This window comes from Monodelphis domestica, chromosome 1, assembly GCF_027887165.1.
Source record: "Monodelphis domestica isolate mMonDom1 chromosome 1, mMonDom1.pri, whole genome shotgun sequence".
NCBI lineage: Eukaryota > Metazoa > Chordata > Mammalia > Didelphimorphia > Didelphidae > Monodelphis > Monodelphis domestica.
The window spans coordinates 507,929,343-507,955,669 of NC_077227.1; the positions used below are offsets into that span (position 1 = coordinate 507,929,343).

The 26,327-nt window shown below is 45.3% G+C and overlaps 1 protein-coding gene across 1 annotated transcript in view; it reads right to left on the minus strand.

The window, feature by feature from the left end:
* Positions 1 to 186: 186 nt before the first annotated feature.
* The window catches only part of JPH2 (junctophilin 2), a 64,550-nt gene continuing 38,409 nt past the window's right edge, over positions 187 to 26,327 (minus strand). Inside the window, exons 3-6 of the mRNA XM_001369556.4 lie at positions 6,318 to 6,436; positions 3,639 to 4,450; positions 2,963 to 3,059; positions 187 to 1,996 (exon numbers count right to left, since the gene is read on the minus strand). Of these exons, the coding sequence (XP_001369593.1) occupies positions 2,979 to 3,059; positions 3,639 to 4,450; positions 6,318 to 6,436 (1,012 nt within the window). The 3' untranslated portion in view covers positions 187 to 1,996; positions 2,963 to 2,978. The remainder of the gene's footprint in view (positions 1,997 to 2,962; positions 3,060 to 3,638; positions 4,451 to 6,317; positions 6,437 to 26,327) is intronic.

Below are 26,327 nucleotides of genomic sequence, written 5' to 3' on the forward strand. Positions count from 1 at the left end.
CCTGGATCCCCAAGACATTCTGTGAAGTCATGTAGGCTCCAGATGGGTGACATCCAATCCATCTTCCCATGTCCCTAAATTCTCCCCCTCATCACATCCCATTTATAATTAGGGCTTTCTCTTATTCCTAAATATTCTCTGTGTCCCACCACCATATAGAACCAAAACACAGGCGTGAGCCTGAAACAGTGATCAGGTTGCTTTATTATGGCACAAAGTATAGCAGACAAACAGCCAGGACATAGCACACAGACACCTCCCCCACCGTCATCCTCTGGTCCTAGGCGTGACAAAAGGGGGAATATCCCAAGGCTGGAACCAGACCCGAAAAGCTCTCTGCCAGTCCTGGGGACGGAGGTGCTCTAGCCCGAGGTAGCAGGTACATTTAGGCCCCTCCTCTGAAAGGTCAATGCGCACCTCAACATACCCATCACACAGAAACCAGACGGGGCCCCCATGGCATCTTGCAGAAAGAGGACAGGTCCTCCCACCTCCCCACGTAGAAATCAGCACTGAGACTTAAACCGAGCTGAAAGACAGCTGGGATCTGGACCGCGGAGAAGTGGACAGATGCCCTCAAGATCCTAGGGTCCAGGAACAAGGCTCGGGAGTAATAGAGAAAGAGAGAACAGAAGTTACAGAGAAAGCACGGCGCTCCTCCCCATCTCCATCCCTATCTCCAAGGCTTGGAACAAGCCCAGAATGAGGGTGGGGGTAGGGGGTGGAGAGGGCCAAGGAGAGGGGTGGTAGTGTTTTGCCCCCGAGGCCTTTCTTCTAGTTCCTCTTTATGGCAGTCTGGGAGATAGTCCTCCTCCTAAGGGACTGTCTGAGGAGCTTAGAAAGCGCCCAAACCAACCAAGGACAAAGAGAGAAAAAGGCCAAGAAAGGAACCAATCGTGTTGACTAGGGCTCCAATAGCTTGCCCATCTCCTCCTGGCTCCACTCGTCTGCTTCATCTTGGGCCAGGGCACTGAGGGATTGGCACTGATCTGAGTCTCTTCCCCTCAGGCTTCCCTGCCTCCTGGCTCACCTTTGGGGCTTGCTGAGCCACTCCTGCCCCCAGCAGAGGGACACATGCCAGGAGACCCCTCACCACTGACAAAAATGCCTTTAAACCTAGGCGCATGCAAGTTCCATTCTCTACCAGCCAAGCCAAAAGTCATCTTCAAGCACTCCAAATAAGCAGACAGTGATTTCCAGGCACCCAGCCTCCCATCCCAACAAAACCCCCCGGGCTGCGTGGCTTGTCCCTGCCACAGCAGGAGCCCCTTTAGCATGGGAGGCATCTTCCCTCAAAGTGGTTTTCCCAATGGACTCGGGCCTCAGACAGCTGGAGCGGACTTGTTCCTTTCTCTCTGGGGATGGGGTGGATCTAAGCTGCCATTGTCAGCCCAGAAGCAGAAAGGGGAGAGAGGCTCTTCCCTTGCCTGCCCTGGATGTCCAGGCGCCACAGTGGAGATCGAGGGCCTCTCCAGGCTTTCTGCTGCACCTCCTTCCCAGCTGCCTCTGGCCACTCGAGTCAGAGACTCTAGAGGAATCCTTTGGAGAGAGCCTTGGCTGGCTAGCCTGGAGGAGTAGAACCAGCCCCCTGCCTGGGGAAAGTAAGGTTTGGGGGGAGGGGTTGGGGATGGTGTTCCTGGGGACACCTCAGCCAACAGCTAGCCAGCAGGAAAAGTGGGGCGTGGGGGTTGCTGGTCCCCTTCTCTGGGTACACGTGCAGGTGCAGCCACAAACACTCATGTAGGTGATGCCGCCCTCAGGTTCAGCGAGGGCTTAGAGAGGAAGGGCTCCCCCATCCTGGACCGGGAGGGACCAAGCCGAACTGGGATCAGGGAAGCAAAACAACACAGGGCAGTTTTCATTCAGGGCCGGGGCTGCCGGAGCCAGAAAGCCCGCAGCCAGTTCCTGGGGCCGGTGTCTTGCCCTCGGCATCTCTCGACAGCTGCAGTAGCATCCAGTCATTGCAGAGAACCAGCATTCGCATGGGTGGGAACTCCTGTGGCCAGCAAAAAATGAGCAAGAATCATCACAAAGGAGCAAGCTGGGGACCACTACAGAGCACTGTACGCTGTTCCTGGATGCCTAAGCCTATCCCGAGGAGGCCAAGCCATGGAGCAGGTAATAAGGCAGTGCTGGGGGAGAATATCTGGGGACAGCGTTTGAAAGATTAACCCACTGACCCAGCTCTAGGGAAATTTGGGTGGGGACTTGGGTCAGGGGGTAGTGACAGAAAAGAGTGTTTGAGGGATCAGGCATGAAGAGATGGCTCAGGGGGCAGTGGGGTTTTTCTTTTTTCTTTTAATCCTTCTCTCTTATAATCAATACTGTGTATCAGTTCCAAGGCAGAAGGATGGTAAAGGCTAGGCAATGGGGGTTGGTTAAGTGACTTGCCCAGGGTCACACAGCTAGGAAGGGTCTGAAGCCACATTTGAATCCAGGACCTCCCATCTCTAGGCCTGACTTTCTATTCATTGAGCCACCTAGCAGGGGGCAATGTTTTTAAGACAGAGGGCAGAATGTCCAGGGAGAAAATCTGGGGGCTTGAGCCTGTAGGACCTAAGGAAAGAGGCAGGAGTATTCAGGGAAAGTCTCTAAAGGCAGAATATTTTCAAGGAGGCTCCACAACAGGACTGCCCAACTCAGAGAAGGAGGTCAGATGGGAGGGCCCCATCCTATAAGTGAAGCCCTAGCTAAAGAGAAAGTTCAGCCCACACTCTCTTGTTGTCCAGAGTGACTCCAGCTCAAAGGCTCAGGCAGCATCTCTCTCCCACCTTTTTCTGCTTGTTTCAGCAGAGTGACCTGGGAAGCCACCTGAGGGGTGAGGAAAAGGCTTTCCACAAATAAGCAACAGGAGTGTGTGTGATTGGGGCCATACACTCATGCCTTTGGCTCCTTGTATTCGTCTCCTCCAGCCCTGGGAGGAGGAGGAAGCCAGCCCCGCATCCTCCCCACCTAGCCTCACCTGAGCCGAGGCCCTGTCAGGTCAGAAGATGCACAAAAAGGATGGCCAAGCCGATGTTCAGCAGAATCACCATGCAGATAAGGACGGTGTTGGGAGCCTGGAGGAGAGAAGAGCAAGAGAGAGGTCTAGAGAGGACGGCGGTGAGCCTTCAGGAAGGAATACTGGCCATCGAGACTTCTGCGTCCTCGTGTATGCAATTTAAGAGGTACAAGTGCAGGAGCCCCGCAGGTCCCCTCATGCATCCCTCCTCCCCTTAGCTAGGCCCTAACTCATCCCATAGGGAGGAAGCCTCCCAGGCAGACAACCCATGCTGGCAGCTCTTCCCGGTAAGATTTCCCCTTACTATCTAGCCCATTTTCCCTAGGAAGAAGCATCCTTCCCCTTCCTTTTGGCTACTCTCCAGGCAGGTCTGGCTGTCTCAGTGTGCTGCAAGGGCCATGAACCTGGGAACATTGCATAGGGACAGGAAGAGATGATCTGGTAGCTTTCAGCAATGTTTCCCCTCTCCCGGCCTCAGTTTCTTCATTTGTAAATTGAGAACCTCTGGTTAGATGGATTCTAAGATCCCCCTGACTGTACATGGCACGATGCCAGGGGTGCCTCCGTAGAAGTCGTCTCTTCTATGTGGGGAAGACACCTCTGGCCCAGCCCCATTCCCAGCCCCAGCCAGCCTTACCTCCTCCAGTTCCATCTGGGCTTCCATCGCCCCCGCAGCTGCGGCTTCTCGGCGTCCCTTCTTTTTGGCCCCCCCTTTGGCCGAGCCTGTTCTTTTAGTGAGCTTGGTGTGGCTGGCGGGGTCTGCCTTGATGGGAGAAGGCGGATGCCTCGGCTCTGCTTTGGGGGCCCTGGCCTTCGGCTCTGGCTGAGGGGGCGGGGTGGCCCTCGGGAGCATGTCCATCTCGGGCTGGACATCAGGCTTGACCTCTGGGGAGCCTGGGGGGGTCACAGGGGTGGTGGGGGCAGACGCCTCCATCTCGTCCTCATCGAAAGGAGGCGGGACGGGGGGCGAAGTGCGGACGGCGTAGCTGTGGTACCCCTGGTACAGGGCTACCTCTGGCTCCCTGGAAGGCTGCAGGGGGGGTGGTGGCTGCAGGGGCTGGATCTCCATGTGGTCAGTAGGTGCTCTGGTGGGGCTCCTGGAACCAGGCCGGTTGCTACTTCTCTCACCAGGACCCACATCAGACGGAGTCACTGGGCGGCTGCCTTCTCGGCTCTGCTCCCCATTCCAGTCTCCGGGACTCAGGAAGCCGTCCTTTTCCATTCCAGGCCTAGGCCGCTTAGCCTCAGGGGGTGTGCCTGCAAAGTGGGGGGACGGGGTGCGGGCTGGTGTGCCACCACCTTGGAGGGAGGCCTCCCGTTCGTGTAGCTGGGGGCTCTCTGGAGGGGGCTCCTGGATGCCTGGGGCCTCCCCACGGCCTACATTCTCCATGACACTTTCAGCATTCTCCATGATCTCCTGGAGCAACCTCCGTTTCTGGTACTCTGGGCCTAGGAATAATAATAGTAATAATTAAGCAAATGGCTGAGTCATTTAATTTCATTGACAGAAATTGGGGAGGGGGGAGTTTGATAGTGATGCAGGACCAAACCATTACCACCAAGAATTAGGGAAGGATTATCCTTTAGAAACAAGGATGTAGTGATTGATGCAGATTATATGAGAAAGCAATAGAATTGGTGCATCATTGAGCAGCAGGTTGCAAAAGTTTAGCAACTGGGACAGCTAGGTGGCTCAGTGAATAGAGAATCAGACCTGAAGATAAGAGATCCTGGGTTCAAATCTGTGTGACCCTGGGCAAGTCACGTAACCCCCCTTGCCTAGCCCTTACTGCTCTTCTGCCTTGGAACCAATACTTAGTATTGATTCCAAGATGGAAAGTAAGGGTCTTTTTAAAATTATCTCCTGCCAAAGACCAGATCTGATGACAGAACTATGTGCCAGCAGCCTATTATCCTTCGTGAACTAACAGAAGCAAATCCTCTATACTACAAATGCATCATCACATACAAAACCACTTCCAACATTTGCCTGGATATAACGTTGACCAATTAAAATATAATAACCACATTTTAATAGAGGTCATTGTTTTCTTTTCTTTTTTAATTTTAAATATTTTTCCATGATTTGTTTGTCTCCCTCTCCTCTTCCCTACCATCTCCCAGAGCTGACAAGCAATTCCACTGGGTTATACATGTATTATCACTCCAAACCTATTTCTATATTATTCATTTTCGTAATAGGGTAATCTTTTAAAACCAAAACCCAAGTCATAATACCCATGTAAATAGGTTTTATTTTTAATATCAGATATTAAATTAAATTATTAATAATAAAATAAATATTAAATTAAACTAAAGATTAGTATTGGATAGCAGATATTTTTCAGCATTTTAAATACCCCATAGTATTATAGAATCAAGGATTCAAAACCAGAAGGGACCTCAGAAGTCAATAAATACAACTCCTGCATTTTACAGTCGAGGAAACTGGGGCATAGGGTGGTTTAAAAGGTGTCAAACATGCAGCCAGCTGGCCATATGTGGCCCTCAGTGCCCCAGGAACCAGAGAAAAATATTATTGGGAAATGTTTAACAAAATGAATTAAAATACAATACAGTAGGGCCCCGTTTAACATGAACTCAACACACACAAATTCAGGTATATCCAATTGGCAAAAAAAAAGGGCAGAAAAATATGCAAAATAAAAATGATTAATTATGCATTCCGTTTGCACCATTTTCCCAAGCAGGGTAAAGTCGCACAGCGGTTCCCCACTCATCCCCACGCTTACTGTGGGAAGGGTTAGTTTAAGTGATTACAGAGAGGCTAATCATCCCCTGAGAGAGGATTCCATCTGTTTTTCCTGACTCCAAGTCCAGCGCGCTGTGCCCTGTGAGACCTCCCTGTCGGTAGAGGAAGAAGAGGACGTGGGCGGGAAATGGAAATGCTACCTCTCTTTCTAGATGCAACTCAAACCCCACCTCTGCGCGAGGAGAGGGAGTTTGGCCGAGGGGAGAGCCTTGGAATCTGAGTCAGAAGACCTGGGTTTGAATCCTTGAACCAGGGACCCAGTCAATTCAGATTGGTCTCCTGACCTGGACAATGGGAAGAATAAAACTTGCCCTGCCTATCTCGCGGGATGGTCCTGAAGACTGGGTGAGACAACGAATGGGGAAGCATCCTGCGGCCATGGAGCGTTCCGCAAATGTGAGCTGGTCTCCTAGCTGGTGCCTGGCTGGTCAGGAGACTGAGAGGGCCTAATGACCTGGGGACAAGGTCCGGAAGTCTTCCCTTCTCCCCGCCGCGGGCGGCCGCTCCCCCTCTTTGTATCCCGCCCCCCGCCCCCTGCCCTACCTGGCTGGTAGAAGTCCGGAGACAGCTCCCTGGCCAGGGTCCGGGCAATGCTGGACTCATTATTGGCCGCCTGGGCTGCCTGCTCTGCTCCGTCCGCCTTGGCCTTGGCATGACTTGTCCTGGGGAGAGAAGATGCCGAGTTCAAGGTCTTTCCAGCGCCGTGGCGTGAGTGATCCCAGACTGAGAATCCTCAGTCCCTCGGTGGGGGTTACACACGTCCCGGAGGAAGTCTGCACACACCTGCTCACTTGTGGGGAGGACACTTGGAGGAAGGACTGAATTCACATGGGCCAACCTGGACTCTCATCTATCCTGATCCCTCACCGCCAACTAGTTTTGTGAGAGGGGACCGGGGTGGGGAAAGAGAAAGAGAGAGACAGGGACAGAGAGAGAGAGACAGAGAGGGAAAGAGAGAGGGATAAAGAGAGGGGGAAGGGAGAGACAGAGGTCTCAACAGAGTGAGAGAAAGGAAGGGAAGGATAAAGGGAGAGGAGAGGGGGGAGAGAGGGGGGGAAGGAGGAAGGGAGGGGAGGAGGAGGGAATAAGATAAAAAGCATTTCTTACTCTAGGCAAGGGTTCTTAATCTAGAATCTGTAAACTTGTGAATATTTTTTTGTTTTGATTATATCTTTTGGTAACTGGCTGAGGGGTTTATGGCACAAATGAGGTGAAGAATCACTGCTCTAGACAGTGGATAGGAAGTCAAGCCTAGAGATGGGGGGGGTAGGGTCCTGGGTTCAAATTTGACCTCAGACACTTCCTAGCTGGGTGACCCTGGACAAGTCACTTAATCCCCATTGCCTAGCCCTTACCACTCTTCTGCCTTGGAACCAACATTGATTCTAAGATGGAAGGAAGGGTTAAAAAAATAAAAGAAGAAGAAGAACCAAAATGAATGACAAGGAAATAGATATCAAGTGATAACATTTGTACAACCCAGTGGAGTTGCTTGTCGGCTCTGGGAGGGGGAAGGAGAGGGAAAGAAAATGAATCATATAAATATGAAAAAATATTTTTAAAAATTAAGAAAACGAATCACTGCTCTGGAGATAAAAGGTTTGCTCAGTGAGCACTGATCTGGGGACTCAAAGTTGTTAGTACACAGTAGGAGATCAGTAATAGAGGGTACAACTCTGGAATCTGGATTTGGCTTTCAGCTGTTCCTGGAAATAAGTCACAAGTTGGTGAGGGTGTCGGGCTGCAGGGGAACAAAGCAATGAGTAGCTTTAGCTTGTTCTCATTTTTGAACCACTGATTGCTCTACTTGAACAGGTGGATTCAAAAGGAAAGTCATTCCCTGGAGGGAAGATGGAGGGTCAAAGAGAACTGTGCTTCCACAAAGGAGAGAGGCTGGGAGGAAGCAGGGGAGTCCCTCTTCCATTACCCTCCGCCCCTCTCTCCATCAGTTCCTCCCTGATTCCTCTAATTCTCCACCAGCTTTCTGCTAAGGCTACCTGACCCACTAGTACTCCTACTGCCTACACATACATGCATACAACCTGGTATTGAAGAAAGGACTGTGATTTTAAGGTCAAGAGAGCTAGATTTAAACCCAGGTCTGATGCTTTTCAGCTATTTAATGATGGGCAAATCATTTCACCTTCAAATAAATGGGGATACTAAATTTTAATTATTAATTAAATTAAAATTAATTAATAAAATAGTGAAATTAAAATTTAATCATTGATAAAATACTAAAATTAAAATTTTTATTGCTTACAGTTATGATAAAACTACTTCATAAGTGGCAAAACACTATAGAATTACCATCATTATAATAAGACTCAAAGGGAAAAAGAAATCATAGGAAGGGCAATAAATTTGGCAATAAATTGATTGCCAAATAACTCACATTTCTATAATACATTAGATTCCAGAGTTTGAAGTTTTTGTTCCCTTACAATAATCTAGGGAGGTAGCCAGTGAAATTATTTTCTTCTCATTTTAAAGATGAACAAATTGAGGCCCAGAAAGATTACATCGACTTGCCCAAGGTCAAACATAGAATTAATTAGTGGCAGAGCCAGGGCTCCTGAACCATTTCCTTCTCCCTATTTCCCAGGAAGTACGTGGCCCCCTATTCTAAGCACATATTTGGCAAGGAACTCTGATTAGTTATCTTGAAGGTAGGTCTGGTGCTACTAGGGGGTTTCCTAGTCCAGGGGTGAGTAGAGTTAGGATAGGGGCTTCCCAAAGGTGACTATCAGGAGGACCTTTTAGGGAGGGGGGTAAGCGATATTCTTGGGGGGATTTATTAGGAAAGGGGTTAGTAATGGAGCAGAAAAGCTCTCTTCTTGATTTCACATGGGATTATCTCCCCACTGTCAGCAGAGTTAAAAATAATGCTAGTGGTTCTGGGAAAAGGAGCAGATAGTACTGCAGCTGAAATCCCTGAGGGAGGGAGACACATTTGAGAGGCCTAACCTAAACACTGTCCTCCTCCCCTTCTGACCCGAGGTTATATTAGGCACAGATTATGTCCGGCATCCCAACCAGACAAATCTATTATTAGATAGCCGTGGTTGTCCCATTTGTCAGAAAGGTAAAACTGAGGCCCATAAAAAGATGGCACCCTTCCCCGAATGACAAAACAGGTTGAAGCAGGGTTAGACTTGCTGCTTTCCTATGTTTTACCTAACTCTTAAAACATATGAACTTGTCTTACTCACAGTTGTGGAGTAGCCAGGGAGGCAATAGTTTGGCCTTCTGGGTTTTCTAGTAGAGAAATAGGAGCTTCCTATGCTACTACTGATAGGAGCTGGGGTAAGGAGGACCCTCCTGCTTTGGGCTTACATTGAGGAGGCACAAAGCATAGCCCTGAGAATCAGGAGAGCTAAGCCCCATACTTGGTCTGCCAATTAGCTGGATGACTTAAACCTTCAATTTCTTTTACAGCAAAATGGAGATAAATGATCCAGGAAAGTTTGGGCACTCAGTTTTCTTCACACCCCTTAACCTTAGGACTGGTCTTATGGCAGTGTCATTCAGGCTGCTGCCTTCTAGCCAAGAGTCCTGGATATGGTCACAAATCCTAGCAAGGCACTTAATTCTCCAAGGCAAAGTTGCCCTGTCTGGAAAATGAGAGATTTGGAATGGATTCTTTACAGCTTTAAGAATTATAGAATATAGGGGGAGCTAGGTGGCACAGTAGATAGAGCATCAGGTCTGGAATCTGGAAGACCTGGGTTCAAATATGGCCTCAGATACTTCCTAGCTATATGACCCTGGGCAAGTCACTTAATCCCAATTGCGCAGCTGGTGCCACTCTTCTGTCTTAAAATTGATACTAAGACAGAAGGTAAGGGTTTGGAAAAAAAGAATCATAGAATACAGTATTTCTCACAGATTCTTTCCAGCTCTACCATGCTATTCTTTTTTCCCCTTCCTTCTTTTTTTCCTCTCTCCCTCTCTTCTTTTTCTTTCTTTGTTTCTTTCTCTCTGTCTTTCTGTCTGTCTCTGTCCCTATCTCTGTCTCTTTCCCTTTCTTCCTTCTTTCTTTTTTCAGTTATATGTAAAAATAATTTGGGACAATGGTTTTCTGACAATTTAGGATTCAGTCTACCATTTTGTTCTAAAGTCTCTTCCACATCTAACATTCTTTTTTTTTTCTGTTCTCACTATCTTGTTTGAGATTTCTCTCACCCCATTAGATTATGAATGTGCTTAAGGTTGGGTCTTTGTCTTCTTTTCTAGCATTGATCACGGAGCTGGGACCCACAGAAGCAAGGATGGCCATACAAATGGAGTCATCATCATGCACATGCTGAAAGGCATCGTTGCCATCTTAGTCTAGGCTTTCTCCTCTACCTCAGTCTTAGTTCATTCCTGATCCTCATTCATCCCAAACTTTAAGGCGGCCTGCCCCCTCATACTCCCAGCTCATGTGTTTCAGTTGGCATCCAAATTCCCTCACTTATTCCTAAGCTCAAGGACTCTAGAGCAACCCAGGCCTCTTTCTCCCATTGGGAAGCCTGGCTGGACCCAACTGCAAGAGCAATGTATGGTATTTGCCCCTCCTGGCCATTCATCTTCCTAGGGGCAGGGCAGAAGCTTCCCCTACTGAAACTGGAGCTTCCTCCCCTAAATAGCTCAGGGCCACCTGGCTCCCTCACTGAATGCCCCTAAGATCCTAGGATTGAAAACTGGAAGGGATCTTAGAGCTCCTTTAGGACAAATGTCCTCATTTTCCAAATGAGGAAACTGAGGTCCAGAGAGTAAAATGATTTGCCCAGGGTCGTGTGGCAATAAATAGCAGAGTCAAGGTTCAAACCGAGGGCTACCATTTAGAGCCAAATCAGATCCAGCTGAGCCACTTCTAACTCGTGGCATAGCCATATCATCAGAACAGTGCCTGATGCCATCATCCCTATGGGTCTTCTGGTCCAGCAGGGGTAAGGGAGGAGGGAATGGGCACTTAATATCTATGCTGCGTTAAGTGCTTCATAAATATGATTTCATTTGATCCTCACAATAAACCTGTGAAGTAGGGGTTATTATCTCCATTTTAGAGCTAAGGAAATTGAGGCAGACAGTGGTCAAGTGACTTGCCCAACATCATCCAGCTTGTAGGTTTCTGAGGCTATATTTGAACTCAAATCTTCCTGACTCCAAGCCTAGTATTCTATTCATTTAGAAATGATGTAATAATTATAATAATATAGACTCATGTGTTTTATCTTCCCTCACAGTAACTTTGGGAAGGAAGTCAGGAAAATATTACTAGCCTCATTTTATAGATGAGGAAATTGAGATGCAGAGAGGGAAAGGGATTTGTCAGTGATCACAAGATTAGGGTCAGGGCTGGGATACAAACTCAGTTCTCCTGCCTTCATGTGGGATATTCTTTCCACCATACCAAACTGCCCAGGAGGAGGAATAGGTCATCTTCAATGCTGTCCTGGGGGTAGCTAGATGGTGAAGCCTATAAGAGTGCCAGACCTCGAGTCTGGAAGACTTCCTGAATTCAAATCTGACCTCAGACACTTATTAGCTGCATGACCCCCAGTAAGCCACTTAACCCTGTTTGTGTCAGGTCCCTTATCTGTCAAATGAGCTGGAGAAGGAAATGGCAAGCCACTCCAGTATCTCTGCCAAGAAAACCTAAATGGGGTCATGAAGTGTTGAACACGACTGAAAAATGATTGAACAATAAAAATAAAACACTGTCCCAGTGACTAGAGTCCTATAGACAGACAAGGAAAAGGGTCCTTCTTCTTTTCTCCCCTCTTCTTTCTGTCTGGATTGCTCAGCTAATGGAGTCTAAGGTGATACAAATATTGACTAATTCCATCTATCCACTCTACAAGGACAGGCCAATATAATTAAAAGAGCCCTGTGTATTCAGGGAAGTGCTTGGAGCCAGTTAGTACTGGTTTAAAAAAGCTGATTGTGCAATTAGGAGGTGGCTGTGGAATTGATACTTAGTATTGATTCTAAGACAGAAGAGGTTTTTTTTTTTTTAAGCTGATTATTAAATTTCTAGTTTGAGTATTTTTTATTTACACCTTGGAAATCAGCAAGTGCTGTAAGTTAGGGCTGGATGGGTTGTTTTGTTGATTTTCTAGTCTCAAGTGATGAAGAAAATATTAATAATTCAGATTAAACTAAAAAGTATGTCTTTGAAGTGCCAATTATTAAATATTTACTAGGATAACCCTGTCTTTACTCAACATCCGTTTGAGTTTCTCCCTAATTTACTGTTTGGCTTTGGGTAAGTCACTTTCCATCCCTGGATCCATAAGCCTTGTACTATGGACCTCCCAGGACTGTGTCGAGACTGAGATGATGCTTGTAAAGTGCTTTATAACAATAAACTTCTTTTTTATGTGTGAGGCAATAGTGGTGGATTTTGAAATGTCTGGATCTCCTCTTCCTTGACTGTCATCTCTCTGCCTGTTCCCGGCTCTTGTCTTCCTGGCCAGAGTCCACCCCTTATGGATTCCCTGGCCAAACCTTTTGGCTCAGTTTGGGCCAGTCTTTGAGAGCCTTGAGTCCTGGGGTGACAGGAATTTCCTGGATTGTCAAGATCTGAGTTTTGTGAAATACACGAGGCAGCCGGAATAGGAGCTTTGTCCCTGAGCAAGAAGCACTGGAAGGAAATAGGAGGAATTTGGCCTCCAGGTTGAAGGGGTTGGTGGGGAGGGAATTGTTGAGGAGAGGCTAAAGAAAACTGCCAGGAGGAAGTCACAGGGAAACAGAGTCCTTCCAAGTTTAGGGAAGGCCCAGACAATGGCCTGAATGCTATTGCTATTATATATACATCACTGGATGCCATAGCTAGGGCATCTTTTTTAGACCCAGAAAGGGCCATTTTTATGCAACAAAATTTTATCAAAATGGCCTTTAGAGACTAGATACAGAGCCTTAGCCTTACCTCTAAAGACAACAAAGGATTAAAGGAGCAAAGTAGGCCCCAGGGAAGACTGAGAAGGACCTTCTCTTTCCTTACCCCAGTCCTCATTGCCCAGTTCCCATCTACAAGTCTTCCTCTTAAATGTTCATTCTCTTCTTGACCTTCAGGAAGAAACCATCATTCCCACTCTGTTCTGACCTTTAGGCCCACTACCCTCTCTTTCACGAAGGCTCAAACTGCCAGGATGAACATGGAGTCCCCGACTACAATCCTTCCTACAAGATGGCAGCCCTCTGGACCTTACCATCTGCACCGCTGATGCAGCCTAAAGATCACAAGGCCTTTCCATCTGCTCTGGAGCTGAATCCTCCTATATGTTTTGGCTCCTAATTAGAAATTGAACTCTGAAAACAGACTGTCTTGCTTTTCTAAATATGTCACCAGAACTTACCATAGGGTTTATAAAGAGTCGATTGGTCAATAAACATTTATTGAGTGCCCATTATGTGCCAGGCACTGTGCTACATGCTAGTTTTACAAAGAAAGCCAAAAAACAGTCCCTACCTTCAAGGACCTCAAACCTATGAGGAGACCCAATGTGTAAACAAGCTATATACAAGATGAATAGGAAATAATTAAATGAGGAAAGACATTAGAATTAAGAGGGGTTGGGGAACGGCTTCCTGTGAAAGGTAGGAATTTGTCTGTGTCTTGAAGGAAATCAGGGAAGCCAAAGAGGTGGAGATGAGGAGGGAGAGTATGCCAGACATGAGGGACAGCCAGGGAAAAATGCCTGAAGATAGGCGATGGAGTGTTTTATTTGAGGACACCAGCGTCCCTGCATCACAAAGTCAATGGGATGGAGGTATAAGAAGACTGGATGGGTGTGTGTGTGTGTGTGTGTGTGTCGGGGTGCAGGTCATGTGGGGCTTTGAATGCCAAACACAATTTTATATTTGATCCTGGAAGTGATAAGGAGTCACTGGAGTTTATTAGAGGATTTAGGAACATCACTTGGGCAACTGATTTAAGGATGGACTAGAGTGGGGAGAGGCCTGAGGCAGAGAGGCAAACCAGCAGCCTATGGCAGTAGTCCAGGTGTGAGGTGATTAGGGCCTGTACCAAGATGGAGAAGGGGCATATGTGAGAGAAGTTACAAAGGTTAAATCAGTTGGGCTAAGCAGTAGATGGCATGAAGGATATATGTGAGAAAGGAAAGCCAAGGATGACACCAAGATTTCCAGCCTGGGTGACTGCCCAGGTGGGTGGATGATGATACCTTCTGACAGTATTTGGAGAGTTAGAAAGGGGAGAGTGCTCAGAGGGAAGGATAATGAGTTCAACTTGGGACAGGCAGAGTTTAAAATGTCTATAAACAGGGGGCAGCTGGGTAGCTCAGTGGATTGAGAGTCAGGCCTAGAGATGGGAGGTCCTAGGTTCAAATCCAGCCTCAGCCACTTCCCAGCTGTGTGACCCTGGGCAAGTCACTTGACCCCCATTGCCTAGCCCTTACCACTCTTCTGCCTTGGAGCCAATTGACTCCAAGACGAAAGGTAAGGGTTTAAAAAGAAAAAATTTTTAATAAAATGTCTATAAGCAGAGGAATCTAGGTGGTTCAATGGATTGAGATCCAGGACTAGATTCTGGGTTCAAATCTGACCTCTGATACTTCCTAGCTGTGCAACCCTGGGCAAGTCTCAACCCCCATTGCCTAGCCCTTACTGTTCTTTTACCTTGGAACCAATACACAGTACTGATTCTAAGATGGAAGGGAAGGGTTTAAAAAAAAAAAGGGTGTTGATGTTATGGGCCATCCAATTTGTGATATCTATTAGGCAAAGAGATGCAAGATTGGAGGCCAAAAGAGAGATTAGAGTTTGATAAACATATCTGAGAATCATCCACACTAATTGATCACTGAATCCATGAGAGCTGATGCAATCACCAAGGAACTAACAGAGGAGAGGAAATCAATTATATCACACTTTTGCTGAGTTTGCTCATTTTTCTGTTTGGTGTTTGCTCAAGTCAAGCAATTCATGGAGTGAACTCCAATACCAGAAGTGAATCAACTACACCAGTTTCTTAGACAAAAAGTATGGGCTTAAGAAAAAAAGGAAAAGATAATGATATAAAAGCACCAATAAAATGTTTTAAATTATAAAATAAATAAATAAATCAAAGAGTTAAACTACATCAGGGCTTTTAAACTTAGGACCCAGGAATTATTTTTTTAAATTTCAATATAATTAATTTTTGTAATTTTTTTGTATTTTATCGGTGCATATAAAAGCATTCATCTGAGAAGGGGGCCTTAGACTTCACTAGACTGCCGAAGTGGCTGGTGACCAAAAAAGGGTTAAGATCCCCGGCATTAGAATGTCTCTTGGGTCACTTGTCAATCAGTCAGTCACCAAGCATTTAGTAAGCATTTGCTCTGTGCATCTCACTTTCCATGTTGAATGTTTGAAGGTCCCCTCCATCTCTGACATCCCAGGATTCTGAGACATTCCATGTATTCAATGCCTGTCCTCGGAGACAGGGTGAAAAGTTACACTTACAGGCCCCTTCGGGGCTCTGCCCCCTCCCCACCCGGGCCCCTGCCGGCTGTTTCGCCCTCTTTCCTCCCACCCCCAGGGTCTTCCCATACCTTCTAACTTCCTCCTGACTTCCTAGGTCACATACAAAGAGGGCCCGGCCCTTTGGCGGGGAGGGTTAAAAATAAAATCAGGCCTCAGCCTTCTAGAAGTGAATACCCAGCTTTCTAATATTAGCCTCTGCATCGGTGCCTCAGCTCTGGCAGGGAGAGGGGGAGCAGATGCCATGTCAGGCCTTTGATCCTCCCTGCCACTTGCTGGTTCAGCCAGGCTGTCATACCCTGGAGGGGGGCGGGGAAGATAGCAGGTGCTCCCCCCTCCCAGACACAGAACTCTATCAGTAGGGCTCCTCCTAGGGTGAGGGAACGATCTGCCACAGAAGAGAGAGCCGCTCTCCTCCCTTTCTGGGTTTTCCTCCTACACCTCTGTTCCTTCTTTATCTCCATGGCGGATAAGGATACAGATACACCGCAGAGATAAAAGGAGGGTCCAAGTCCTATGGGAGTCAGCTGAAGGAGCTGCGCATGCTTAGCCTGGGGAAAAGAGGCTGGGGGCGGGGTGGGGGAGCCTAGGACGGAAGAGGGATAGAAAGGGCTACGGTGGGGAGAAGGGGTCAGACTTCTCTTTATCCCACAGGACATACCCGGGATAAGGGGTGGAAGTTACAATGAGGCCAGTTTAGACTTGAGGACCAGCACCATCGAAATGGGCTTCCTGGAGTCGAGGAGTTCTGAACTTCCTCCTGAATTCAGACCCACATTTCCATATTGCCTACCGGACAAATCTGCCTGAACACATTAGAAAGGAGGAAGGGAGGAAGGAAGGAGGAAAGGAAGAGAGTGAGGAAGGAAGGAGGGAAGGAAGAGAGGAAGGAAGGAAGGAGGAAAGGAAGAGAGTGAGGAAGGAAGGAGGGAAGGAAGAGAGGAAGGAAGGAAGGAGGAAAGGAAGAGAGTGAGGAAGGAAGGAGGGAAGGAAAAGAAGAAAAGTGAGGAAGGAAGGAAGGAAGGAAGGAAGGAAGGAGGAAAGGAAGAGAGTGAGGAAGGAAGGAGGGAAGGAAAAGAAGAAAAGTGAGGAAGGAAGGAAGGAAGGAAGGAAGGAGGAAAGGAAGAGAGTGAGGAAGGAAGGAAGGGAGGAAGGAAGGAAAGAAGGAAGGAAGGGAGGGAAAAAAGATAAAAGGAAGAAAGAAAAAAAGCATTTATTAAGGATCTACTATGTGCGGAGCACTGAGATAAGAACTTTGTAAATATCTCATTTGATCCTCAAAATAACACTGGAAGGGGGACAGTTGGGTGGCTCAGTGGATTGAGAGCCAAGATTAGAGACAGGAGGTCCTGTGTTCAAATCTGCTCTCAGATACTTCCCAGCTGTGTGACCCTGGGCAAGTCACTTAGCCCCCATTGCCTAGCCCTTACCACTCTTCTGCCTTGGAACCAATACACAGTATTGATTCCAAGACAGAAGATAAGGGTTTAAAAAAAAAAAAAAAACTCTGGAAGGTGGGTGCTATTATTATTCCCTTTTTACAGTTGTAGTGAGGCAGACAGAAGTTAAGTGACTTACCCAGAGTCATACCACTAGTAAGTATCTGAGACCAGATTTGACATTAGTTCTTGACTTGAAGACTAACATTCTATCCACTATAACCGTCTAGTTGTCTCACAAACTGGGCCTTTGGTGAGAATCAGTGATTGAGAAACTACAGTACTCTACAAAGGAAATATGTAGGTGAGGCATTCAGGAAATGAGTTACAAAGCTGTTACAGAGGCACAATATAGTAGGCAAAGGGGAACTTGAGCTGTTTGGATGTCTGTTGAGGTAATGTCCATTAAATTACTGACTTAGCTTTCAAATAACTTTATTCTTTAAAAGGCAGCAGAAGTAATAAGTGGAATTTAGTGTCTCTCTGAAGCTACTAAGGACCAATGAGGAGGAGTTAGGAGGCAATAGAAACCATGGGAGTAAATGAATTGACCACTCCATTGTAGAGTACCTGATGGAAAAGGAAAGGAAACCCAGGCATTGTTTAGTGCAGATACTAGATTTAAGGACAGCAGATTTACAAGAATTTAGAGAAAGGATAGTTAGGACTCTGTGGCCTAAAATACTATAAGGGAAGTTGGTTGAGGACAAATGAGAAATTCTTAAGAAATCATTTCCAAAGACAGAAAAAAAAATAAGTCTGTTGAGACAGAGAAGAAATCAGCTAAAAAGATGGATATAAATTTGCAAGGGACCAACTTACATTTTAAAGAGACGTGGATAGGGGCAACTAGGTGGTGGTTAAGTGGATAGAAAGCCAGGCCTGGAGAAGGGAGATCCTAGATTCCAATCTCAGACATTTCCCAGCTGCGTGACCCTGGGCAAGTCACTTGACCCCCATTGCCTAACCTTTGCCACTCTTCTGCCTTGGAGCCAATACTTAGTATTGATTCTAAGGTGGAAGGTAAGGGTAAAAAAACAAAACAAAACAAGAAACAAAAAGTGATTGGAATAGGAACTAATTTGTGCTACCAAATGAGGAAAATCCCTCTAATAATGAAGTGTGGCATCTTCTCTTCAAATTGTAGTTTAAAGAGTTCCTTAGAATACTAAGAGCAGGGGTCCCCAAACAATGGGCCCCGTGGGCCCCGTGGGCCCCGTGGGCCACATGAGGCCCCCTGAGGGCACCTCTTTCATTGGTGGTCAGTGAGAGGAGCACTGTATGTGGAGGTGCTGCAAAGCGGGGCGTTGCTCACATACAGTACTATTTCCAGTGACATAATCCTTTGCATGGCACCTTAGAACAATGCTCCAAGCAAAGGATTATGGGGCTGCATGGTGAGCGGCGATCTGGGGGAGGGGATTCTGCACTGTGTATACTGCTGCCTGGTTAGGGTTAGGGTTAGGTTTTTATAGTCTGGCCCTCCAATGGTCTGAGGGACAGTGAACTGGCCCCCTGTGTAAAAAGTTTGGGGACCTCTGACTAAGAGGCTAAATGATTTGGCACAGACAGGACATGACAGAGGTGGGACTTGGACCCAGGTTTTCCCAGTTTTTTAGCCAGCTCTTCTTTCATGGCCTTCACCCTTCTTCTCCAAACTAGACCTTTCTCTTTAGACTTGAGCTCTCAAGGGCTAGAAAATGGCTTTCTCAGAGTCAGGGACAATGGAGAAGACAACTGACTTCAACAGGGAAATATAAAAAGGCATGAATGAGTGAGAAAACCATTTTTATTCATTTATTATGTGCCAAAACATAGAAAATGGAGGTAAGAGTAAGCAAAAGGATTAGAACAAAAGATTGTTAGGCTCCTATAAGATGAATGTGAGGGCACTAAAATTCAGAGTGGGAGAGGCTAGGAGAACAAAAAGGGATTTAAAAAGTCCTTACCTTCCATCTTAGAATCAACACTGTGTATTGGCTCCAAGGCAGAAGAGTGGTAAGGGCTAGGCAATGGGGGTCAAGTGACTTGCCCAAGGTCACACAGTAAGGAAGTGTCTAAGGCCAGATTTGAACCTCCCATCTCTAGACCTGGCTCTCAATCCCCTGAACTACCTAACTGGCCCCAATCATTATCTTTTTTTTTTAATTAATTTTTTATTCAACTTTACCTTCCCCTCTCAACACCACAGAAGGCAGGATCTCACAAAATATGTAGATTGTCTTTCATGTTTCCACTTCTCAGATTCACAAGTTATTCTTCAAATATTAAATCTGTAGCTTTATGTAATGATCTCTTGGTTCTACTGATTTCACTCATCATCTCATGAATTTATTTTTTCTCTTTTTTGTATTTTGTTTTGTTTTTGTTTGTTTGTTAAAAGGGATGTTCCAGAAGCAGCTAGGTGACTCAGTGGAATGAATCAGGCCTAGAGATGGGAGATTCTGGATTCAAATGTGGCCTCAGACACTTCCTAGCTGTGTGACCCTAGGCAAGTTATTTAACCCTCATTGCTTAACCCTTATTGCTCTTCTGCCTTAGAACCAATATACAGTATTCATTCTAAGATGGAAGGTAAAGGCTTTAAAAAAATTTTTTTAAAGGGATGTTCTAAGAGGGAGAGGAATATGGAAACACTGGAAAATGTAGGTGATTTCAAACAAAAGATAGCTATAAATATTTTGAAAAGATCATATTTATGAATTATTGAGTCATTGTTATTCATCAGAATAATGTCTTTGGCCTTGGGCATTAAAATGGAGTTATCTAGACAAAAAAGACTTGGAAGAAACCAGAGTTGAAATAGTTAGACAGAAGCTGGATGGCCACACACAGATTTTTCTCAGGTCCCTGGCGCTGCATCCATAATGCCCTACAACCTTCCCAAGACTCCAAGAAGTCTCAGATACTAGGTAGAGGATGGAAAGAAGAGTGGAATAGTGAAGAGAGTTCCTGGGTTACCCAAGGGATTGTAGTAAGGAGAGCCAACAGGAAGTTGGGCAGCAGCAGCATTGAAGAAGCAGAAGTTGTTAAACAAGCAGGGGAATTCCAGGACCAAGCCTTCTAGACATAGAGGATTTCCTAGACAACATCAAGTTTTGGACCAAGCCTCTTGAAGAAGAGTTCCTAGATGGAACAAAAAAAAATTCTTGGACTAAGCAGAAGATTGAAGCCAAGGAACAGTAAGGAGAGGAGCTCTGATGTAGAGGAGTGCAAACCTTGTCCTTGGATGGTGCTGTGAATTACATGGACTGTCTTCAAATACTTGAAGGGACAGCATGAAGAAAGTTTAGATTTGCTCTGCTTGGTCTCAGAGGGCAGGACTAGGAGTAAGATGCAGGCATTACAAAGACTCAGATTTAGATTCCATTTAAGGAAAAAATTTGAGCTTCTCAAAAGTATTCTAGGTTGCCTTGGGAGGCAGCATTGCCTAGAAAATAGTCATAAAATTCTTGATTCAAATTCCTCCTCTGGTACTTACTAGCCATGTCATCATGAGGAATTCTAAGATGGAAGGTAAGAGTTTTTTAAAAAAGAAAAAGACAAAAGTCATCTGAACCCACTGAACCTCAGTTTCCTCAAATGGAAAATGGAAAAATAATACAATAATAAAACCTTTAGTAAGTCCCTCACAGACTTGCTGTAAGAACAATCAAGTATTCAAACTTTTCCTGTAGATGGGGAAAGTCTGTGAAACCTAACTAAGGTAGGACTTGTAGTCCTGAACAGAATATATTCTTCCTCACCCTCAGAGGGAAATTCACAGGCTTTTAAAAAATGGACGCAAAGAAGCAGAGTTGAAGCTAGTACATAAAGTCAGTTGCAGTTTGAGTTTGAAAAGGAGTAAGTATGATGGCAATGGAATAATGGCAGTGGGGGGTAGGAAAAAGAGGGAATAGAGGTAAGAGAGAAAGGGAGGGAGAGATAGAAGAAGAGGGAAAGAAGAGGAGGGAGAGAGACAGATAGAGAAAGAGTCAAAATCAGGGGGGAAAGGCGAGGGAGAGGGAAATAAAGAGAAAGAGAAGAAGAGAAATTCTTATAGGCATTTTAAAAAATCCTTCTTTTCTGTCAGAACCAATTGATTCTAAAGCAAAAGAGTGGTAAGGGCTAGGCAATGGGGGTTAAGTGACTTGCCCAGGGTCACACAGCTAAGAAGTGTCTGAGGCTAGATTTAAACCCTGGACCTCCCATCTCTGGTCCTAACTCTCAATCCACTGAGTCACTCAGCTGCCCCTACCCCTGTAGGCATTTTCCAATGTAAGTTCAGAGACTAGAGTTTAGTTACTTCAAGCTTGTCTTCTGTATACACTTTGGCTGGAACGAACTCATACTGCTGGCTGTCGTCACTCTTAGGGATCAGCAAAGGGACAGAGAAGATGTAATTCTTTTTCCCTACTTCCTTGGTGATGTTAGGGATTGAGCATTTTCTATAAAATTTTCTTAAATTCTCTAAGCTGTTTCTAATTCCCAATTGGTTTCATAAAAAGTCAGTTAATTATAATTTCTTTGTGATTCTTATATGTTAATTGCATACCGAGGGTGTCACAAGAGGATAAGATGTCTTTCTCTGACTGCCTGACATGACAAAGAACAACTCTTTTTTTCCTCCTAACTTCCCTAATTGGCTGGAGGCTGAACCAGTTGAGAGGGAATTTTATAGTGTTTATTAATTTATAATAAATATAATATGTTATATATAAAATAACATAATAAGTAAAAATAATAAATTATATTATTTATTAATAAATTAACTCTTATGGAGAAATAACCATGGTATAATAGATAGAGAGCTGCCCTCAGAGCTGGAAAGACCTGAGTTCAAGCTCTGCCTCCTTTATGTAACCTTGGTCAAATCACTTTTCAGTGATTTTTTTAAAAAACTTAATTAAAAAAAAAAAACCTTACCTTCCATTTTGGAATCAATATTTTGTATTGGTTCCAAGGCAGAAGAGTGGTAAGGGCTAGGCAATGGGGGTCAAGTGACTTGTCCAGGGTCACACAGCTAGGAAGTGTCTGAGACCAGATTTGAACCTAGGACCTCCTGTCTCTAGGCCTGGCTCTCAATCCACTTAGCTACCCAGCTACCCAGCTGCCCCCACTTTTCAGTGATTTAGACAGGTTTTTATGTGCAGGGAAGATCAAGTGCATTGGTAGAGAGAGTAATCCTATCTCTTATGCATTCTGAAATATAGCACAGAGAGATGAACTACTAGCTTGGGACCCCTAGGCTACTGAGTCACTAGCAAACCAAGTTCAGGCTTTCTAAAGAGGCTGAAGCCTCCATAGAGAACAGTGAAGATGTGGCATTGACCAAGGGAAGGTTGTGGCCCTAATGGGAGGGAAGAGTGTCTATAGCCTGTGGAGAGAAAAAAACAAGAGAAAATTTCAAAGGGTGAGTTTCTCTTCCCCTGTAGTGCCAAACCCCAACTCAGAACCATCTGCCAGTTCCATAAAGCTCACAAAAGCTAATTCATGGAAAGCAATTTGCAGCCTCTAAAGGATTCACATTCATTATTATTAGGCAGGAGAGAGCTCCCCAAAGCTGAAGAGCTTCAGATAGAGGCTGCATGACAACGTGGCATGAGATACTGTGGAGATAATTACCATTCAGGTAGGGGTTGAATGAGATGGGCTCAGAGGTCCATCTCTTCCAAATCTGTGATTGTGAGCTTAATATCTTTCCACCTAAACTAGCTCCAAACAAATTCTGTTAGTGGGAACACTGTTTACCTGGTCAAAATCTTGGGATTACCTTTGGAGGCTTCTTTTTCCTTTACCTCTTAAATCTAATTAATTATAAACTCTTCTTTTGAATCTGTTGTCCCATCTCTATTCTCTTTGCTAGTTTCTTGCAAATTAAAGATTATTTCATTCTTTGTTTTTGCATCCCACTAGTGGGCATTGAGCTAGGCACCTAATAGTCACTTGTTCATTGTTTAGTGTTTGATTGACTGCTGCCCCTGTGAATTTTAGTTTTACTCCACCCTGCTTAGTCTTTAGAATTCTAGCAACCAGGAATGTAGACACCCCCACTTAAGGATTAACTGTGAGGAGGATGGCCTATGACCGACATGTGCTAGCAAGTGACAAATCAGAAACTGACTGACCCCCTGGGCTGTCCTAAGCCAAGCTTAACTACCATTGGTACATATGAGACTCAGGAAGTGATGTCAAGAACTGCCTATTTATTTTGCATCACTTCCTCTTTCTGGCGCCCCGCATGTGTACTCTCTCTGGGACGTTGGACTCTCTCAGAGGCATTGGGAGCTCGCTCAGTGACCGACATTGGGAGCTCTGGGCAGCATTTTGGCGTGCTTTGGTTCTGTAGCATGGTTTAGGTGAGTGTCTTCCCTGATCTACCTTGGTGAGTGGTTACGCTGATTCCTCCTTTCCTTGACCTCCTGAAAAGGCACTATCCTCTGAGGAAGCCCCTCATCTCAGAGGCTCATGGCTGGAAGCGGAGCTAGATTTAATCTTCTGAGAAGGCCCCTTGGCTGAGGCCTCTGAACTTCCCTTGGCTTAGGGTAGGCCAGAGAAATCTTATACTGTTTCCTCTCTCTCTCTCTCTCTTCTTATTTCTTCCTACTATTGTAATTAAACCACCATAAAAATCCCAAACTGACTTGAGTATTTTATTGGGATGGAATTTAAATCCCTGGCGACCACTAAAATAATATATTCAGTCAACAACCCTAATTTTACCCTTTAATACTCCCCTAGTCTAGGCTCAATTTACTACCTTCTGAACTAATGCAATAACAACCAAATGGCTCTCCACATCTCAAACCTTCTTTCCCAAACCTGCCAAAATACAATTTTTTCATTCATCATACATCGCTTTTGTGTTTTAAAAAAATGTTCACCAGTCACTTATTACTTCACGATTAAAATAAAAATTCCTTTGATCTGCCACCAGCCTTCCAACCTTCTCATATTATTCCTCTCCACATAGTTTATATTTCGATCAAACTAGATTATTCTCTCTCCCTTCCATTTCTTTGCTTATGCTGTTCTTTATGCCTAGAATGTTCTTCCTTCCCCCTTTGGGCTATGAATTCCTACCTATCTGTCAAAACTCAACCTAAAGGCCATCTTTTCCATGCCATCTCTTCTTCTGAATTACCACCCACTTTGGAACCCATAGAGAATTTTGCTTTACGACTCTCTAATCTAATAACATTCACTAAGTGCTTACTATGTGCTAGGTACTCGGGATACAAACACAAGAGAAAAACCAAGTCCTTATCTATTGGAGGAAACAACATATGCCTAACACAGGTATATGCTTAAGAGAAGAAGGATGGGGGATAGCTATATGGCACAATAGATAGAGATCCAGGCCTAGAGATGGGAGGTCCTGGGTTCAAATCTGAGCTCAAACACCTCCTACTTGGGTGACCCTGGCAAGTGACTTAACCCCCATTGTCTAGCCCTGACCACTCTTCTGCCCTGGAACTGATACTTAGTATTGATTCTAAGATGGAAGGGAAGGGTTTGGAAGGAAAAAAAAAGAGAAGGATAATAATTATTGTGTTTTAACATTATTTGTGTTGGTATCTAATCCCCTACTATGGTGTAAGTTCCATAAAGACAGGAACTACATCTTCTTGACATGTCCCATGTTCCCTAGCGTCCAGCCTACTACTGCACATCATAGAGATGCTGAAGTAATGTCTCTTGTCTTCACTCGGGGCTGTTACAAGGGAATCACTTTAAAAGACTGATATATATTAATTTAAGGTCACCAAGGAATCAGCTATGTAATTCCTAAATGAAAAACTCAAGTCAGCCGTCAGCCTTTTTTTGGAGTTTAATTACAATAGGAGCAAGAAAGGAATTAGAGATATATATAGAGAGAGAAAGGGGAGAGAAGGGAATAGGGCTTAAATACCCCTTCTGTTTAGGCTGGGCCAAAAGGCCCAAGCCCTTAGATAGCTGGGGCAAAGAAAAGAGATCAGTCCCTTTCACTCACGTGTCCAAAATGGAGAAACAGTCTCAGAGGCCCCCACCTTCCGCTTCCTCCAGAGCAAGCTTCCTCAGAGCCCAGGAACAACACCGACCAAAAAAAATCCACCACCTCCCGGAGTCTCCAGACCCTCCTATCTTTAAGGAAACCATCCAAGTTGCCTCCCCTCAGTTTTCCCATCTACCAATCACTCTTCATCAATTTCCCTGTCAATGGAGGCTCTCGCTTAACCCAGGACCGCCCAGAGGTTTCTGGCTTTTGCACATGTCTGTTGAAGGTCATATTTTCAAATGATTAAATCTATACTCCTTTGCTACAGCCGTTTCTAAATCCTGTTAACTTGAGTATGGTAGAGATTGGAATAATTAAATTTTGATCTAGGCTGCAGCCCTTACTCAATCCTATTAGGACTGAATAGGGTGGAGTATCTCCATTGTATCAATTCTAAAATCAATCAAGACTCAAAGAAATTCCTGTTCTATGCTCAAGCATAGGTCAAAGTCCTTTCCATTGTTCAGCAAAGGGTTTCTGTCCTAAAGTAATCTTAAGAAGGGAAGAGAAGGAACCTCCCATGCCAATGGAGTTCCCATTCCAATAGACTATCAGTAAGAAATTTTCCAAGTATGAAATATCCCAATGGTGAAATTTCCAACATTTATAAGTCTAAGGAATTTTGAGGTTTACAGGGCCAAGGCACATAATGTCAACCTTTACAAATGAAGGTAGGGGCAGCTGGGTGGCTCAGTGGATTGAGAACCAGGCCCAGAGATGGGAGGTCCTCGGTTCAAATCTGGCCTCAGACACTTCCCAGCTGGGTGACCCTGGGCAAGTCATGTGACCCCCATTGCCTAGCCCTCACCACTCTTCTGCCTTGGAACCAATACACAAGTCACGTGACCCCCATTGCCTAGCCCTCACCACTCTTCTGCCTTGGAACCAATACACAAGTCATGTGACCCCCATTGCCTAGCCCTCACCATTCTTCTGCCTTGGAACCAATACACAAGTCATGTGACCCCCATTGCCTAGCCCTCACCACTCTTCTGCCTTGGAACCAATACACAAGTCATGTGACCCCCATTGCCTAGTCCTCACCATTCTTCTGCCTTGGAACCAATACACAAGTCACGTGACTCCCATTGCCTAGCCCTCACCACTCTTCTGCCTTGGAACCAATACACTGTATTGATTCTAAAGGAGAAGGTTAAGAGTTTAAAAAAAATGAAGGCACAGATGAGTTTTATAATATCATGACAATCACACATTCCATAGTGCTTGGGATTACAAAGTGTTTTATCTAAGTTACCTTGTTGGGCCCTCACAAGTGCCTTTTGAAGGAGGTAGGACAAGTGTGATCCCCATTTTACAGATGAGAAAATGAAAGCTCCCACAGATAAGTGACTTGCCCAAAACAATCAACAGACTGAACTTGAACCCAGGACTCTGGACTCTCAGGACAAAGTTCTTTCACCCAAACTTTAGCCCACGTCATACTTGCTTGTCTGGGCTGAAGAAATAAAACTTCTCAAGTCATTTTGCAATAAATACAGATATTCCCTTGGGGTTGGTCTGTTTTTACCCACCTGTAGATTTTCCCCAATAGCTTTCAGCTCCTAATACTGCTCTATTACCTTGAGAGGTGGTGAGTTCAAGGGGATAAGGGATGGCTGCTTG